The 16717-nt window shown below is 45.8% G+C and overlaps 1 protein-coding gene across 5 annotated transcripts in view; it reads left to right on the top strand.

Annotated features, from left to right (window-relative positions):
* DDX4 (DEAD-box helicase 4) overlaps positions 1-11708 on the top strand; it is a 366926-nt gene extending 355218 nt beyond the window's left edge. For all 5 annotated transcript variants that reach the window (XM_088469409.1, XM_088469406.1, XM_088469405.1 and 2 more), the window contains one exon: positions 11432-11708. In XM_088469409.1, the coding sequence (XP_088325535.1) occupies positions 11432-11518 (87 nt within the window). In that variant the 3' untranslated portion in view covers positions 11519-11708. The remainder of the gene's footprint in view (positions 1-11431) is intronic.
* Positions 11709-16717: the final 5009 nt, after the last annotated feature.

Here is a 16717-nt window from a genome sequence, read left to right as displayed (position 1 = left end):
CAGGAGCCGCCCTGGGCTTGTTTCGCTCAGGCGCTAACAGCTTTAGTGGGCCAGTTAGCTCCGCAGCCCGCGTTTACTCCGATGGGTTTGTCCCAGCAGTCTGTGGTGTCGTCACCCATGCAGGGTTTCCCACGACAATTGGTGGTACCCCACAGTCTCCCTATTTCCCCGCTCCCGGTTTCTCAGGAGCCAGCGTGGGTTAACTCCCTGACGAGTTCTGTACAGCACTTGTCGGATGTGTTGCAAGGGGAGTCTGTGATGCGGCCTCATAAACGGCCGGTGGCGTCTCTGTCCGCTCCTTATGAGGATGACGAAGGGACGTCTGATGATGGGGAGATTCTGGATCCTTACGATCAGGAACCTCTCCATACTAAGGACGCTGATGCTAAGTCCAAAGTATATATTCCTGGACTTATTGGGGCGGTCCGCACAGCCTTGGTGATTGAGGACGAAGTTCCCCCAGCGGCTAAGTCTAAATATGCCTTTTTCAAAGATGTGAAGGGCGATGCCACAGTCTTTCCTCTTTCGGGTCAGTTGGTGGACCATTTAGAGGAGGCGTGGAAACAGCCTGGCAAAAGATACCAGCCGCAGAGACGCCTGGCGGTGGCTTATCCGTTCGCGGATAATTATTTTGCTAAGTGGGAATCCCCTCCACAGGTGGATTCTCACGTGACCCGTCTTGTCCGTAGTGCCACATTGCCGATGCCATCCATGTCCTCCCTTAAGGATGCTACGGACCACAAGGTGGAAATCTGCCTGAAGTCCGCTTATTCCCTTGCGGGGGGGGCAGCACGGCCAGCTATGGCCATTTGCTGGGTTGCCAGAGCGATGGAGCGCTGGGCGGATTCATTAGAGGCTTCTTTTGATTCCGACTGTCCGGCCGAACAGGCGGAGTTGATTGGCAATCTCCGTGATTCGGCCACTTACATCAACGAGGCGGCTCTAGACATTAGTACTCTGGTGTCTAGAATTTCTTCAGCAGCGGTAGCTGCTCGTCGCACCTTGTGGCTGCGATCCTGGAAGGCGGACGCAGATTCCAAGAAGGGTCTGGAAGCCTTGCCGTTTACCGGAGAAGTTCTCTTCGGTCCGGATCTGGATAAGATTGTGGCCACGCTGGCGGCAGCCAAATCGGCTTTTCTCCTGTCGGCCGCTGCTCCTTCTGGTTCTGGACCATCGTCCTTTCGGTCATCTAGGGCCCAGGGCAGGCCCAAACCACAGTCGTTTCCTCGTCAGGCTGGCCCTAGGAAATCGGTCAAGCCCCGGAAGCAGGCATGGAGTACCAGACGTCCGGCTCCCAAGCCAGATGACAAGCCTGCGGCCTGACGGTCCGGGCCTCCCTTTGGGGGATCCCAGGGTGGGAGGCCGCCTGCTGCAGTTCGCCCAGTGTTGGTTGGTCGCTACGACAGACACTTGGGTTCTGGAGGTGGTCTCCCACGGGTACGCCCTCTCCTTCCGGCACAGACCCCCGGCTCGATTCTTCACCACGGGTCTACCATCAGACCGGAACAAGGCTACGGAAATGCGGAAGGTATTGCACACTATGCTCCAGGCTGGAGTTATAGTGCCTGTTCCATTCTCCCAGAGGGGCCAGGGTTTCTACTCAAATCTTTTTTTGGTACAGAAACCCAATGGGTCGTATCGTCCGATTCTCAACCTCAAAGCACTCAACAAGTCTTTGCGGGTGCCGAAGTTTCGGATGGAGACCCTACGGTCCATCATTCTGCCGCTGGAACCGGGGGACTACATGGTGTCATTGGACATACAGGACGCTTACCTGCATGTCCCTATTCTTTTGCGCCATCAACAGTTCCTCAGGTTTGCAATCCGCAGCGTCCACTTCCAGTTTCGGGCGTTACCTTTTGGCCTGGCGACAGCACCACGTGTCTTCACCAAGGTGATGGCGGTCATGGCTGCTTCTCTGCGCTGCAGGGAGTCCGCATGTTGCCGTACTTGGACGACCTGTTATTAGTGGCGGGATCTCCAGAGCTCCTGTTACGCCACTTAGACCTGACCATTGCCCTGCTGCAACGGCACGGCTGGCTAATCAACTGGCAGAAGTCCACTCTAATCCCGTCTCGGAGGATTCTGCATCTTGGAGCCTTATTGGACTCGGGACAGCAAAAGATCTTCGTGACGGAGGAAAAGATCTCTGCTTTGCAGTCAAGGGTGCGCAGTTGTCTGCACAGCCGCCAGGTGTCTCTACACTCGGCGATGAGGTTACTGGGCTCCATGGTGTCGGTGTTCGACATGGTGGAATATGCCCAGTTTCACTCCAGACCTCTGCAGCACCTAATCCTGTCAAAGTGGAACGGGCTGCCTCAGTCTCTTAAGTCCCAGACGATTGTGTTCACCCCGGAGGTTCGCCTGTCCCTTGCTTGGTGGTTACAGACGACCCACCTCAGCGAGGGACGTCCGTTCTTGATTCCAAATTGGGTCCTGTTGACTACGGACGCCAGTCTTCGGGGCTGGGGAGCAGTTTCGGCTCCACATCTGTTCCAGGGCAGGTGGACTCCGACAGAAGCGGAGCTTTCAATCAATATCTTGGAACTCCGTGCGGTCTTCAATGCTCTCCAGCAGGCACATCGGTTTCTCCAGGGTCACCCGGTACAGGTCCAGTCGGACAACGCTACCACCGTGGCCTACATAAACAGGCAAGGAGGAACCCGAAGCCGGGCTGCTCTCGTAGAGGTGTCTCGGATCCTGGTTTGGGCGGAGCGCAATCTTCCGGCCATATCAGCGGTCTTCATCCCGGGAGTGCTCAATTGGGAGGCGGACTTTCTAAGTCGCCAGGACGTTCATCCGGGGGAATGGTCCCTGCACCCGGACGTTTTTCAACTACTGGTGGACAGATGGGGTCTTCCAGAGATCGACCTCATGGCGTCCCGGCACAACAATAAGTTGCCGGTGTACGGGTCTCGCACAAGAGACGAAGGGGCGTCTCTGGTGGATGCTCTGTCCGTCCGGTGGATGTTCCGGTTCGCATACCTGTTCCCTCCGGTCTCCCTTCTTCCATGGGTAATCCGGAAATTCTAACAGGAAGGAGGGACGCTCCTGTTGATAGCTCCCGCGTGGCCCAGACGGCACTGGTTCTCAGACCTTCAGGGTCTGTCCGTGGACAGTCCTCTGCGGTTTCCGCTACGACCGGACCTCTTGTCTCAGGGTCCTTGTCTTCACCCGGACCTGACTCGGCTGTCTTTGACGGCGTGGCTGTTGAGACGGCCATGCTGAGGTCCCGGGGGTTTTCCAGCTCTGTGGTGCGTACCATGTTGCGAGCTCGGAAACCGTCTTCCGCGAGGATATACCATCGCGTGTGGCATACGTTCTTTCAGTGGTGTCGACCGAGAGGTTATGCACCGCGGGAGTTTCGTCTGTCTCGGATTCTCGCCTTCCTGCAAGCGGGACTAGATCATGGGCTTCGCCTTGCTTCTTTGAAGGTACAGGTTTCCGCCCTGTCTGTCTGGTTTCACCGTAGGATTGCTACAATCCCGGATGTGCGCCCCTTTATGCAAGGTGTTCGCATTCAGCCACCCTTTGTTCCACCTGTGGCGCCTTGGGATTTGGCTGTGGTCCTGAGGGCTCTCCAGGGACCGCCGTTTTGAACCACTGGGCTCAGTGGATCTTAAATGGCTAACAGCTAAGACTGTTTTCCTTCTGGCTATTGCTTCGGCCAGACGTGTTTCTGAGTTAGGGGCTCTTTCGTGTAGACCCCCTTTCTTGTTTTTTCATGGGAACAGGGCAGTACTCCGCACTCGGCCCGAGTTTCTTCCCAAAGTTGTTTCCCAGTTTCATGTTAACGAGGAAATCGTTGTTCCGGCCTTTAACTCACCTGGTCTTTCAGTGGGTGAGGCCTCTTTGGATGTTGTGCGGGCCTTAAGGACTTATGTTGACCGCACTTCTTCGTTTAGGAAGTCGGACGCTTTGTTTGTCCTCTATGGCTTCCGTAAAAAGGGTTGGCCTGCTTCAAAGCAAACTTTGGCAGCCTGGATCCGTATGGCTATTTCTGAAGCTTATCTTCATGAAGGCCTGCCGGTTCCTCCTTCTCTGAAGGCTCATTCCACTAGGTCTGTGGGTCCTTCGTGGGCAGCTCGACGTGGTGCCTCTGCAGTCCAGATCTGCAAGGCTGCTACGTGGTCCTCTGTCCATACCTTCGTGAGGTATTACAGGTTTGACACCTTCGCCTCTCAGGATGCTTCCTTCGGGCGGCGGATTCTCCTTTCAGCACAGGAGCGTCCCCACCCTTAAAGGATACTGCTTTGGGACATCCCCAAGGTATCCTGTGGATACCCTATGGACCCTGAAGTAGAAAATATGAGATATGGTAAGAACTTACCCTTGTTATCTCTATTTCTACGAAGTCCATAGGGTTCCACAGGACTCCCGCCCTGTCGCACCTGTGCTGCAAATGGGCTTTGTTCTGGTCACCGGTTTTCCGTCTCCCTCTGGTGAGAATGTGATTCTTGTATGTGTCCAGATCTTTGTTCTCTCTCTTCCTTCTCCTCCGGCCTATGGCTTGGTAACTAACTGAGGTGTCTTGGCTCGGGGGTGGGGTATAGGAGGGGGACCCAGTGCATCCTGGGAGGCTGAAAGCTTAACTCTTTGGTGCCCTGCGACTGACGTCACACCTATACCCCAAGGTATCCTGTGGAACCCTATGGACTTCGTAGAAATAGAGATAACAAGGGTAAGTTCTTACCATATCTCATATTTTTCTTGTTTGAGGTCCACAGCCAATACGTTGGGTAAGAATCTCAGTCACCAAACAGTTAATACAAACAAGCTCTCTGCTCCCAGGATGCACCGGGTCCCTCCTCATATACCCCACCCCCTGCCTCAGGTAGCCAGTTCTACCTGTTTGGTGTGTACACCACATAGACAGTGGGACTGCAGGAGCAGTCCTGCAGACGAGTAACAAAGAGTAAAACTTTTTTTAACTCTATCTAGGTGGGTAGTATGAGCTTTCCTGGAAGCAGCCTCTCTGATTGGAGACGCACCGGCCACACGCTGCAACTACCTCCTCCGGCGCCGCACCGCTAGCCTTGGCAGGCCATGGCTAGGGCTTCGGCAGGGGCTCTCATGCCCTGGGCCGCATTCGGATCAAGGGGATGGCAGGTAAGCGGGTGGTCGCTGCGGCCGATGACGCCGGGACCACCTGGCGGTCTGGCCTCCAGCGGTGAGACACGCTAGTCCAGTCTTCTCGCGCAGAGGGTTGGATTGCTCCTCCCAGCCTCCATATAAGGCAGCCAGCGTGTATGTCAGTTGCTGCTCCTTCAGGACGCTGGGCAGTCTCCCTGTATACCTTTCCTACTGCTGGTTCAGGTTCTACAGGGCTCTATCCTACTAAGCCTAGCTCTGATTATGGTAGTAAGAGCTTATATGCGTATGACTCATAGAAGTGTTTATGCATAACATGTGATTGTTTGGATACTGTTTCGTCTGTAAAAGAACTGTAATTCCTGTAAACTGTCACTGTCTCTCCCCTTCCCTTACTGCAGGTGTGTGGGTTGAGAGTAGAAAGCAGCAAGCAGTCTGAGGGTCAGGTGGCGGGAGCCCCGTTGCTGATATCCTGTATAGCCTGCAAGGCAGGCTTGTCCCCACAGGACTTTCTACAAAATGGGCTTTGTGGGAACTGTTTTAGACAGCCACCACACCAATTAACTCTGCCTGTTACAGGCCCTGAGCCCCCTTGGGCATCATTTTCTCAGGTTATGGCTCAGGTGGCGGAGCGGCTGGTTGCCCTGGTACCAGTTTGGGGTTTGCCTCCGCAGAGGCATCCTATGCCCATGATGTGGCCACCTTAGATGGACCCTGGTGCTGGTGGGGTTTTTCAGCCTCCTCAGGCTGTCAAACCAAAGCAGCCTAAATCTAGGCGCCATTTACCTTCTCACGTGGGTGAGTACTCCAGTGTCGCCTCTGAGGAGGAACAGGCACAGGACTCTTCTCAGGAGTCTAGCTCCGAGGAGGGCGATGATCATTTCCCAGTAGCCGATGTCCCCTTTCTGATTAGGGCTGTGAAATCTGTATTAAATATCAAGGAAGGGGATCCTCCGCTTAGGAAGGCACCCCTGTTCAAGCGCCAGAAAGTGGTCAAGGCAGAATTCCCGAAGTCTGAGCATTTATCAGAACTTATGGAGGAAGCGTGGGTCTGTCCGGATAAGAAAAGCCATCCTTCTAAAAGAATGGCACTTCTCTATCCTTTTCCAGCAGAGGACTGTGCTAGGTGGGAGAATCCACCGTCAGTTGATGCACATGTGGCGCAGCTGATTAAGCGTACCACGCTGCTGATCCCAGCGGCTTCGCCACGGATAGGAGAGTTGCCTCAAATCAATCTTCTGACTGGCGGGAACGGCCACCCGTCCAGCTATGGCTACTGCTTGGGTAGCAAGAGCTATTGAGGAGTGGGCTAAAACTTTAGCAGAGTCCCTACCAGATGCCTCTAAGGAGCAGCTGGACATGATCTCCTTTATTAGAGAAGGGGCGTCTTATTTGGGAGATGCCGCCTTGGATGCAGGGATCCTTTCCTCCAGGGTTTCAGTGGAATCCGTGGTGGCACGTAGGATTCTCTGGTTAAAGGATTGGAAGGCGGATGCTGGGTCCAACAAGGTCCTAGAATCCCTTCCATTTACAGGGGCAGTACTCTTTGGTCCAGAATTGGATAAAATTGTAGCCTCCATGGCAGCCTCAAAGACGGCAGGTCTGCCATCAGCAACCTCGTCTAAACTTAGACTGGCGTCCTTTCGGGGGTTTCGGCCACAGGGCAAGGCCAAGGGTCAGCCCTCGGCGAGATTTCCACCAAAAACGGCAGGACCCAGGAAGCCCTGGCAGAACAAACATCTAGGGTCCAGGGTAAACCAGTGGCCTGATAGGACGGGCCTCCCTCTGGGGGATCCCTGGGTGAGGGGCCGACTACTTCGGTTCTCGGAGCCCTGGCACCTCACGTCGGAGGATACCTGGGTTCGAGGAGTCATCTCCCGAGGGTACGCCTTGACGTTTTGGAGGACTCCTTAAAGATTTTTTTTGTATAAACCCACAGGAGGGTTCAGAAAGAGCTTTGGCCCTTCAGAAAGCAATTCTTGCGTTACTAGCATCGGCGGTAGTGGTTCTGGTGCCAGAGAATCAGTTCCGAGACGGATTTTACTCCAATCTGTTCTTGGTTCAAAAAACGAACGGGTCGTACTGGCCCATTCTGAATCTGAGAGAGCTCAACAAATTTGTTCGAGCCCCCGGGTTCAGGATGAAAACATTGCAATCGATTGTATTGGCAATGGAGCAGGGGGATTATATGGTATCCTTAGCTTAGATATACAGGATGCCAACCTCCACATACCAATCACACAGGCTTATCAAAGGTTTCTTCGTTTTGCGGTGGGGGGGGAACATTTTCAGTTCCAGGCCCTACATTTAGGGCTGTCCACAGCCCCTCGGGTATTCACCAAGGTGATGGCGTTGATGGCATGCCTCAGACGCCAAGGCATCAGGATCTTGCCTTACTTGGATGACCACCTGTTGTTAGGGCAGTCCCCGCAGCAGTTACAGGATCGATTGGGGCTGACAGTATCATGTCTGGACAGTCACGGCTGGATCATAAACTGGAAGAAGTAGTCACCCTGTCCGGTACAACAGATGTGTCACTTGGGAGCAAGATTGGACTCCGTGGTGCAGAAAATATATCTGCCAGAGGAGAAGATTCTTGCCTTACAATCGCAAATACGCAGATTGCTCCGCAACAGGCAGATATGCGTTCTAGTGGCCATGCAGGTCCTGGGGTCGATGGTGGCCACCTTCAGGATGGTGGAATACGCTCAATTCCACTCCAGACCACTGCTGCAGCAATTAATTCTGTCTCGCTGGGACGAGGATCACCGCACGATCAGGTCTCAGTTGCTGCGTCTCTCTCCAGAGGTACAGTTGTCTCTGTCCTGGTGGTTGCAGACAAAGCATCTCAGGCAGGGTCGCCCCTTTTGGGTGTCGGATTGGACATTGCTCAAAACCGACACCAGTCTTCAGGGTTGGGGGGCGATGATGGGGGTCACACACTTTCCAAGGGAAGTGGTCAGTGGCGGAAATCCAGCTACCAATTAACATCCTGGAACTAAGAGCTATATTCAAAGCTTTAGTGCAGGCTCATGAAATCCTAAAGGGCAGGCCGATGCAGATACAGTTAGACAATCGCACCGCTGTTGCCTACCTAAATCATCAAGGGGGCACAAGGAGTCGGGCTGCCTTGTCAGAGGTATCAAAAATCCTGGTGTGGGCAGAGAGTCATCTTCCCACGATATCTGCCGTATTTATTCCGGGGGTCCAGAATTGGGAGGCCGAATTTCTCAGTCGGCAGGAGATAAATGCAGGAGAGTGGGCCCTACATCCACAGGTTTTTCGGAACCTTGTTGACAGGTGGGGTCTACCAGAATAGATCTTATGGCGTCAAGAAGGAACAACAAGGTTTCCAGGTACGGATCCTGGACCAGAGATCCGAGAGCCGAGTTTGTAGACGCATTAACAGTAAAGTGGCGTTACAAGCTGGCATATCTGTTCCCCCCGTTTGCTCTTCTCGGGGTCGTCCGAAAAATCAAACAAGAGGGCAGTACCATGACATTAATAGCTCCGGCATGGCCGAGATGGCACTGGTTCACAGATCTACAGTCTCTCTCCATAGACACTCCATGGCCTCTGCCATTGAGACCGGATCTGTTGCTGCAGGGTCTCTTCTGGTACCTGGATCTTCATCGGCTATCTTTGACGACATGGCTCTTGAGGCCTCCGTCTTGAGAAAAAAGGGTTTTCCAAATCAGTTATACGGACGATGCTGAAGACACGGAAACCATCCTCAGCTCGTATATACTATAGAATTTGGCATACTTTCTTTCAGTGGTGTGAACTTAAAAGGTATGACCCAGAGAAATTTCTGATCTCCAGAGTACTTGATTTTCTTCAAAGCGGTTTGGAAAAAGGGCTCCGCCGGACCTCTTTGAGGGTACAGGTGTCTGCTCTTTTGGTCTGGTTCCAACAAAAAATTCTCATGAATATGGGTTTCTTCTTTCTTACCCTTTGTTTTGTCTCTGCTTGCTTGAGCTTGGTAACGAACTGGCTACCTGAGGCAGGGGGTGGGGAATATGAGGAGGGACCCGGTGCATCCTGAGAGCTCGTTTGTATTAACTGTGTGGTGACCGGGATTCATACCCAACGTATTGGCTGTGTACCCTATGGACCTTGAAGAAAAAGAGTTAACGAAGGTATGTCCTACCATAACTCTTATTTTTTCAAAATAATGTGGCCCTATTAATGGTTACTGTCTTTTAATCTTAAGCACTGCAGAAATCTAAGTAGACCTGGTGGTTTGGGACAGGCACTTAGTATGTACGATTTTCCCCATGCTGGTACCTACACAGTCTGGATAGATGTCCCAACAGTTTATCCTGTTAGTAGATATTTTCTTGAAAGCGCTAAGAAGTCCAGAGATGGGAGAGTTCTAATGCCCAGATCACTTACACTATGGCATCAATAAACAGTCACCCTTCATTTAATGCAGCAAGTTGTCTATTTTGTAAAATGCTGTGCACCATTGAACTATTATTCATACTCCTTTCATTGAAACGAAAAGTGCAGATTTTATTATAAAAACCTGCAGTAGAATCAGCTTTTTGCTGTGTTTCAAAGTGTGGATTAATGCCAAAGCAATAACCACAAAGTACAGTATCTCTTAGTTCTGGTTAATTAAAAAAAATTACTCATTTGCTTTTGTGTTTCTTGCAATTTCAATAAAAATATATTTTAGGCAGTTTATCTTTGCCTTGTGATAAAAGGTATGATAAATGTGGCTATTACACAAAATAGTGCCAAAAGAGCTTCAGTAGTGAAGAGATGTATTGAGTCCACTACAGTGGACAGCTGTTTTTAAGTACTTATCTCCTATAGAAACTCTCTTAACATCACTAGTGCATGGTGTCCTCTTCTTTGGACCTCTACCAAAAGTAGAAAGTATTATCAGTTATTTATACAGCACACGCATATTCTGCAGAGCTTTAAAGAGCATAGTATATGCCATTCACATCAGTCCCTGACCCAGTGAAGCTTACAATCTGTATTCCCTCAAAATTAGAAAGAAAAGGGAAAGGGTATCTGGGAAAAGATTATGCAAAAGAAAAATGTATTCTATAAACCAACTGTGCAAAATAATTATGGGAGCATTAACTGTTTATTATATGTTGGTGGTGCTCCCTGGAATCAGAAATTAGTCTACTGAAATACCAAATTTCTTGCACAGGCAAACTACTTATAACTATCTAAGCTTCTAATAAATACTCTTTTATGGTGCAGGTTAAAGCTCATTCCATTCACTGGAACACAAATCAAGCAACAGTGTATGTCCCATTGAATTATATTACAGAGGTTCAGATTAATTCTAATACAAAAGTTTTTTTTTTTTGTATGATAGTGCTTTCCCAAACGTGGTCCTCAAGGCTCCCCAACAGTTCTGGTTTTAGAGCGATCTGTGGTTGGTTGACCACAGGTGACTTAATTAATACCACAGTCCATTTTATTTAACCACCTCTGCTCAACCATGAATATCTCCAATATCTGAACTGTGGGGGTGCCTTGAGGACTGCGTTTGAGAACCTCTGGCTTAATACATAATACAGTAGTTGTATACATGTATCAAAAACTGCTTTATAAAATGTATAATACCAAAATGTATCAATTTTTCAAAACTGTTAGAATAGAGAACTTGTTGCCTCCGAGGTATAATAGTTAATCTTGACAGTGTCTTTTTGTTTTAAATAGGTTAAAGTAAACATCCCAAATAAGTCACATTTTTTTTTTTTTTAAATTTAACTACAATATATTGCAAAATCAGACATTGTTACTATAAACAAAAGAAATACTAAATATAAGCTATAACTTAGACAATCGTAAAACCACAAGTAATGAACAAAGTTTTTGAAAATGTTCAACTGTTTTTCTGGAAATATGTTTTTAAATCTTTGTTGCCTGGAAATGTTAGCTTTCTTACTCCTAATCAAATCTTTAATGGTTTTTCTCTCATGTAGTTTGATGTTGTCCCATTTAATACATAGAGTGCAATAAATATTGAGAAAACTAAAAGAATAACTCCAGTCGGCACACTTAACAGTGCATGTTTTCCAGATGACCTTGCTGGATTAATGGTGTGTTCATTACTGACTGACACAGTTCAGAAGATCCACAGGTGGTGCTAAATTATTTCACTTATGATGTTGAGGAGACCTGAAAAACATGAACTGTTAGTGTGCTCCAGGACTGTGTTTGAGAAGCACTGTCGTACACTATTGTAGCTATCCCATATATCGATACCAGGTTAAAGCAAGTGGGGAATGTAAATGTTTGCTTCCTTCACAACACTGATTTAACAGTTTAAATGTTTTGTTTTTTGTTTTTTTTGCTTTCTCCAATACAGAAAGGTGGCTTTCGAGAAGACAATTATAGCAGTCAAGGATTTTCACAAGCTGCAACTGCTGTATATGAGGAGGAGAATTGGGGGTAGTGAAAAGCTATCAAACAAATCAAGAAAACACTTGTTATAGAATTCGTTTTTGGAAACCGCGTGTTTATATGTTGTGAGCATTAAAATACTTGTTGCTGCTAGCTAAAATATGATGTTAGCTAGTATCCTGTTATGGAAACTGAAAATTTTGGTTTGTAGTACTATATGTAACGTCTCATTAAACTTTCTGTTGAGCACAAAACTAGTTTTTTGGGTTTTTTTTTCTAATGCAGTTTTGGTTGTGCTTTTGTGTTTTCATAATCGTGTATGTACAAACAATATGCTGAGTGCAAAATACATCTTTACATGGCAAATTTTTTTAATGTTTTTTTATCACACCTGTAAAGAAAATAATCAGTCTTTTCAATTATTGTTAATTTATATTTATTGCAGCAAGAGAATACAAACTTCTGTGATTCAGATGACAGTGGCAACAAGAGCTTGATAGATCGATCTATCCAAGAAATCCTGCACTCGCATCTCAAAGTATCAACCTCGGGGTGCTTGCTAAAGATCAATGATCTTAAATATAACATCAATAGAAAGCACTTGGAAATTAGGTTTAAACAACCAGTCTTTTTATTATATATAATTATTATTATATATATATAATAGATATTTATAATCCGCCTAGGCAGGCGTTATTTATAATCCGACGTTTCGGTTCAATATGAGAACTTTTCTGAAGATGGGCGGGTAGTACAATGTGGTATACAAAGAAATTACATCTGTGAATGAATAAAGAAGGATAATCAAGACAATGTCTAACGGGCTCCACTAAATTATGAAGAAACCTAAACAAAACAATGGAATACGCCATGTTTTGTTTATATCTCTAACACTATATGTGTTTAATGTCTATGTAAAACGTAAAAGCATAACTATTTCAACATCATATATTATCTGTATAGTGCACCCTGAATCAGCTATCAAAATTATAATGGTATAGTATAAAGCCAGGGTAGGGCTAATATATGCTGATTGATATTACTTACTATGATGACACAAATCACAGCATGTAAGAGCAAATACATGTTACTGCAGGGTTCACATACTATGATGAAACAAATTGCAACATATCTGTGGCATAAGCTAATGTATCGTATAAATACAGATAAGGAAATAAAATGTAACAATCAGACATCTCATGATGAAGCTACACTGGTGTATAATACACATACAGATAAGAGGATATAATATAGCAATCGGACATATGATAAAGTTGCGAGGTAGGAATGGTTTATGCACACAAATGATGCATGGCAAAAGTGAGTACAACCTGACCGCTGGCAGTTAGCGGTACCTGAAAAGTTGCTGAATCACCAAGTGCTGAATGAAGTCCCCATGCTGGCTGCGCTGGACAGAGATATAATAGAGCGTGTCTTACAGATTAATAACGCCGTAGGTGTCAAAAACAGAGGTTTGCCTAAATCAACGGGTACTGAGTGAAATCCCCTACTAGTCGGCCCGGGCGGTGGTACATGAGTCATGCTGGTTATGTGAGAGCAGAAACACATAGCCACAGGGTTTAAATACTGACTGAGCAGAAGTAACTGCTTTGATGTAACTAATTGAGCTACATCTGTGGGTTCAAACTGATAGAGGTACACTACCGTTCAAAAGTTTGGGGTCACCCAGATAATTTCGTGTTTTACATAAAAATTTACTCTTCTTTATCAAATGAGTTGCAAAATGAATAGAACATGTAGTCAAGACATTGGCAAGCATAGAAATAATGATTTTTATTTGAATTAATTATCCTTCAAACTTTGCTTTCCTCAAAGAATGCTCCTTTTGCAGCTATTACAGCATTGCAGACCTTTTGACATTCTAGCTGTTAATTCGTTGAGGTAATCTGAAGAAATTTCACCCCACGCTTCGTGAAGCACCTCCCACAAGTTGGATTGGCTTGATGGGCACTTCTTACGTACCATACGGTCAAGCTGTTCCCACAACAGCTCAATGGGATTGAGATATGGAGACTGCGCTGGCCGCTCCATTACAGACAGAATACCAGCTGCCTGCTTCTTCCCTAAATAGTTCTTGCATAATTTGGAGGTGTGCTTTGGGTCATTGTCCTGTTGGAGGTGGAAATTGGCTCCAATCAAGCTCTGTCCACAGGGTATGGCATTGCAAAATGGAGTGATAGCCTTCCTTATTCAAAATCCATTTTACCTTGTACAAATCTCCCACTTTACCAGCACCAAAGCAACCCCAGACCATCACATTACATCCACCATGCTTGACAGATGGTGCCAGGCACTCTTCACTTGTTCTGCGCCTCACAAATGTTCTTCTGTATGATCCAAACACCTCAAACTTCGATTCGTCTGTCCATAACACTTTTCTAATCTTCCAATGTTGTGTTCTTTTGCCCATATAAATCTTTTCCTTTTATTGGCCAGTCTTCAGATATGGATTTCTCTTTGCCACTCTGCCTAGAAAGCCAGCATCCCGGAGTCGTATGTCAATCGTCCACGGCCTATGGATTGAAGTCTCAGTACGACTTAGCACATCATATAAGCAGATGCCGCATTTCTGTAACAATCTGGGCTGCAACCGATCGGTTCACAGTTGATGAAGGTTTACTCTCGCAAGCAGGATGTGGAGCCATCTCTTACAGATGGAGATAGAAAAGGTGCTCTGAGAAATTGGACTTCAATGCTTTCCCAGCTGAAAAATCTGCCAATATATTCTATAGATTGTTAAAACTCAGACGAAAAGAAATTGACCTATTACACGAACAGTTTCTCTGAGTACCACCGTAAGCAATTACCTAGAGGTTTTCACATACATAATATCCCCACACTTAGGAGGAATAACAGTCTTCTGCAGCAGGTGGTGTGCAATTATGAACAAATGCTCCCTAGACTTGATGGTCTTGGTCCTTAGAAGTAGGTGTTGAGCTACAAAAGGTTAAGGTCGACTTAGAACAACTCAATCTCACTTCGATACCACTATTAAAAGAAGATGAAAGAGGACAAATTTGCAAAAAACTCAACTTTTTACACGTTGTCAATATGGGGTATTGTGTGTAGAATTTTGGAGACAAAAATTAATTTATTCCATTTTGGAAAAAGGCTGTAACAAGAAAATGTTGAAAAAGTGAAGCGCTGTGAATACTTTCCGGATGCCGTGTAGATCATTTATGTGGATATACAATTAAAAAATTAATTTAGTTGAAAACCTTTGGGTTTGTATGCATGATAAGCAAATGGAATTCCCACATCTATGATAACCTGGTGGTCTAGTTGGAAGCCATGTTGTATTTGGTGATTGTATAGTTGCCTATTTGAAATGGCTGGGAACCACTTTAGACCTCAAATTATCTGATTTTCGGAATATAACTTTACCCTCAAGTTAAATTCTTGCTTCAAAACCTCATCCAACATTATAAAACATCTTTATTCATCTTTTTAATTTCCCCAGCAAAGCTGTTCTACTGTGTAGTGAACATTGCCACCCTTTCACTGTGCTCATTGTCTACGATCCTTTCTTACGAACTACTTGAAGGTATCCCTGTCCATTTATTTAATGTTTTCATATATATGTGATGACATTTAATTTCCATACATGTGGCACTGCTATGGGGACCAAGTTCGCCCTGAGTTTTGCCAATTTGTACATGCTGGTTTTTTTTAGGAGAACCATGTATGGCATGAGAAATTCGGGGCAAACCTGGTCCTCTATGGGCGAGATATAGATGACCTTTATTATTTGGAATGGGGATTTAGCGTCTTTGTTCGTTTATAGATGGCCTTAATTATGTTTTGTTTAAAATTCACTCTTTTGAGACCATGTCAATTAATTTCTTAGATATCCCACACACTGCAGGAAGGGATAGACCTGAGATAGAAACTTATGTTAAACCAGTGGACCAGCATAGGTATCTTCATTTTGAGAGTTCACACTCTCAAATATGGAAGAAAAATATCCCAAAGGAGCAGCTAGTGAATTCGACTGAGTTGTTCGTCTGAATAGGCATTCCATAGACAAGCCACATCCTTATTGAAATCTATTTCCGAGCAGGAATACCCTGAAGATTTACTATAAGGGGCATATGAAGAAGTTAATCAAATTTATAGGGAAACCTTACTTCAAGTAGTTCGTAAGGATCTGAGAGACAAATGGACACAGTAAAAGGGTGGCAATGTTCACAACACAGTATAACAGCTTTTCTGGGAATATTAAATATATTATAAAGAGTAACATCTTTAATGTTGGATGAGGTTTTGAAACAAATTAATTTAGAGGTTAGTTATATTCTGAAACTCCGATAATTCGAGGTTGAAACTGGTTCCCAACCATTTAAAATAGGCAACTATACAACAGCATGGCTTCCAACTAGACCACCATGTTATTATAGATGTGGGAATTCCATGTGTTTAACATGTATACAAAACCTAAGAAATCCACAGAATTTAGATTGTATATATCAAGAGGTTTTTCAAATAAATGAATTTCTGAATTGTAAATCCACATATGTGATCTATTTATGTAATTCATTGTGGCTGTGGGAAACAGTATGTGGGGCACGCAACCCGTATGCACCATATAAGGTACTTGGAACACAGAAGAAACATTTTAGGCGGCATTAAAACACATCCATTAATTACACTGTACAACAAATTAATACTTTTAATTTTTCCTTTCTAAAAATAGTCATACATTACTAATTTGAGGTCAAGAAAAACAAATGATTTCAGAATGTTTTTACTAGCTCTATTTTTTGTTGCACTATACTGTATGTACATTAGTAATATAGTCAGTGAAAAGCTATTTTAAAATCATCTTGATATTTTCTTGATAGAAAATAAGTTTTAATTCAATCACAAATAAAATCACAAAACGAAACAAACGTACAGCATACGAAAGTACTATCTAATATAGTGGCCTATTCATGGGGGTGCTTTCTCTTTGCTTGTCGCTTGTACTCTTCTGGGGCATCTTTTGTCACTGTTCAACAGTAGTGATTCACCTACCCTGATATCTTTGTTCCATTGCTGAAATGTCTTGGTGGAATTGCTCACTATGCTTGTCACTCAGTGCACCACAGTTATCTTGAGTGGATAATCCTGTGAATCGCATATATTTGAATAGGGGAGGGGACAAATAACTGATTCATTTAATTGGGTCATTAGGCCCTGCCCCCTCTGTGCAGAACGCAGATTGCTGGTAAGATTCTATCCATTCTGCCTA

The sequence above is a fragment of the Taudactylus pleione genome, unplaced genomic scaffold (genome assembly GCF_031769625.1).
Source record: "Taudactylus pleione unplaced genomic scaffold, aTauple2 ptg000092l, whole genome shotgun sequence".
NCBI lineage: Eukaryota > Metazoa > Chordata > Amphibia > Anura > Myobatrachidae > Taudactylus > Taudactylus pleione.
This window is presented reverse-complemented; position numbering and strand designations above follow the sequence as displayed.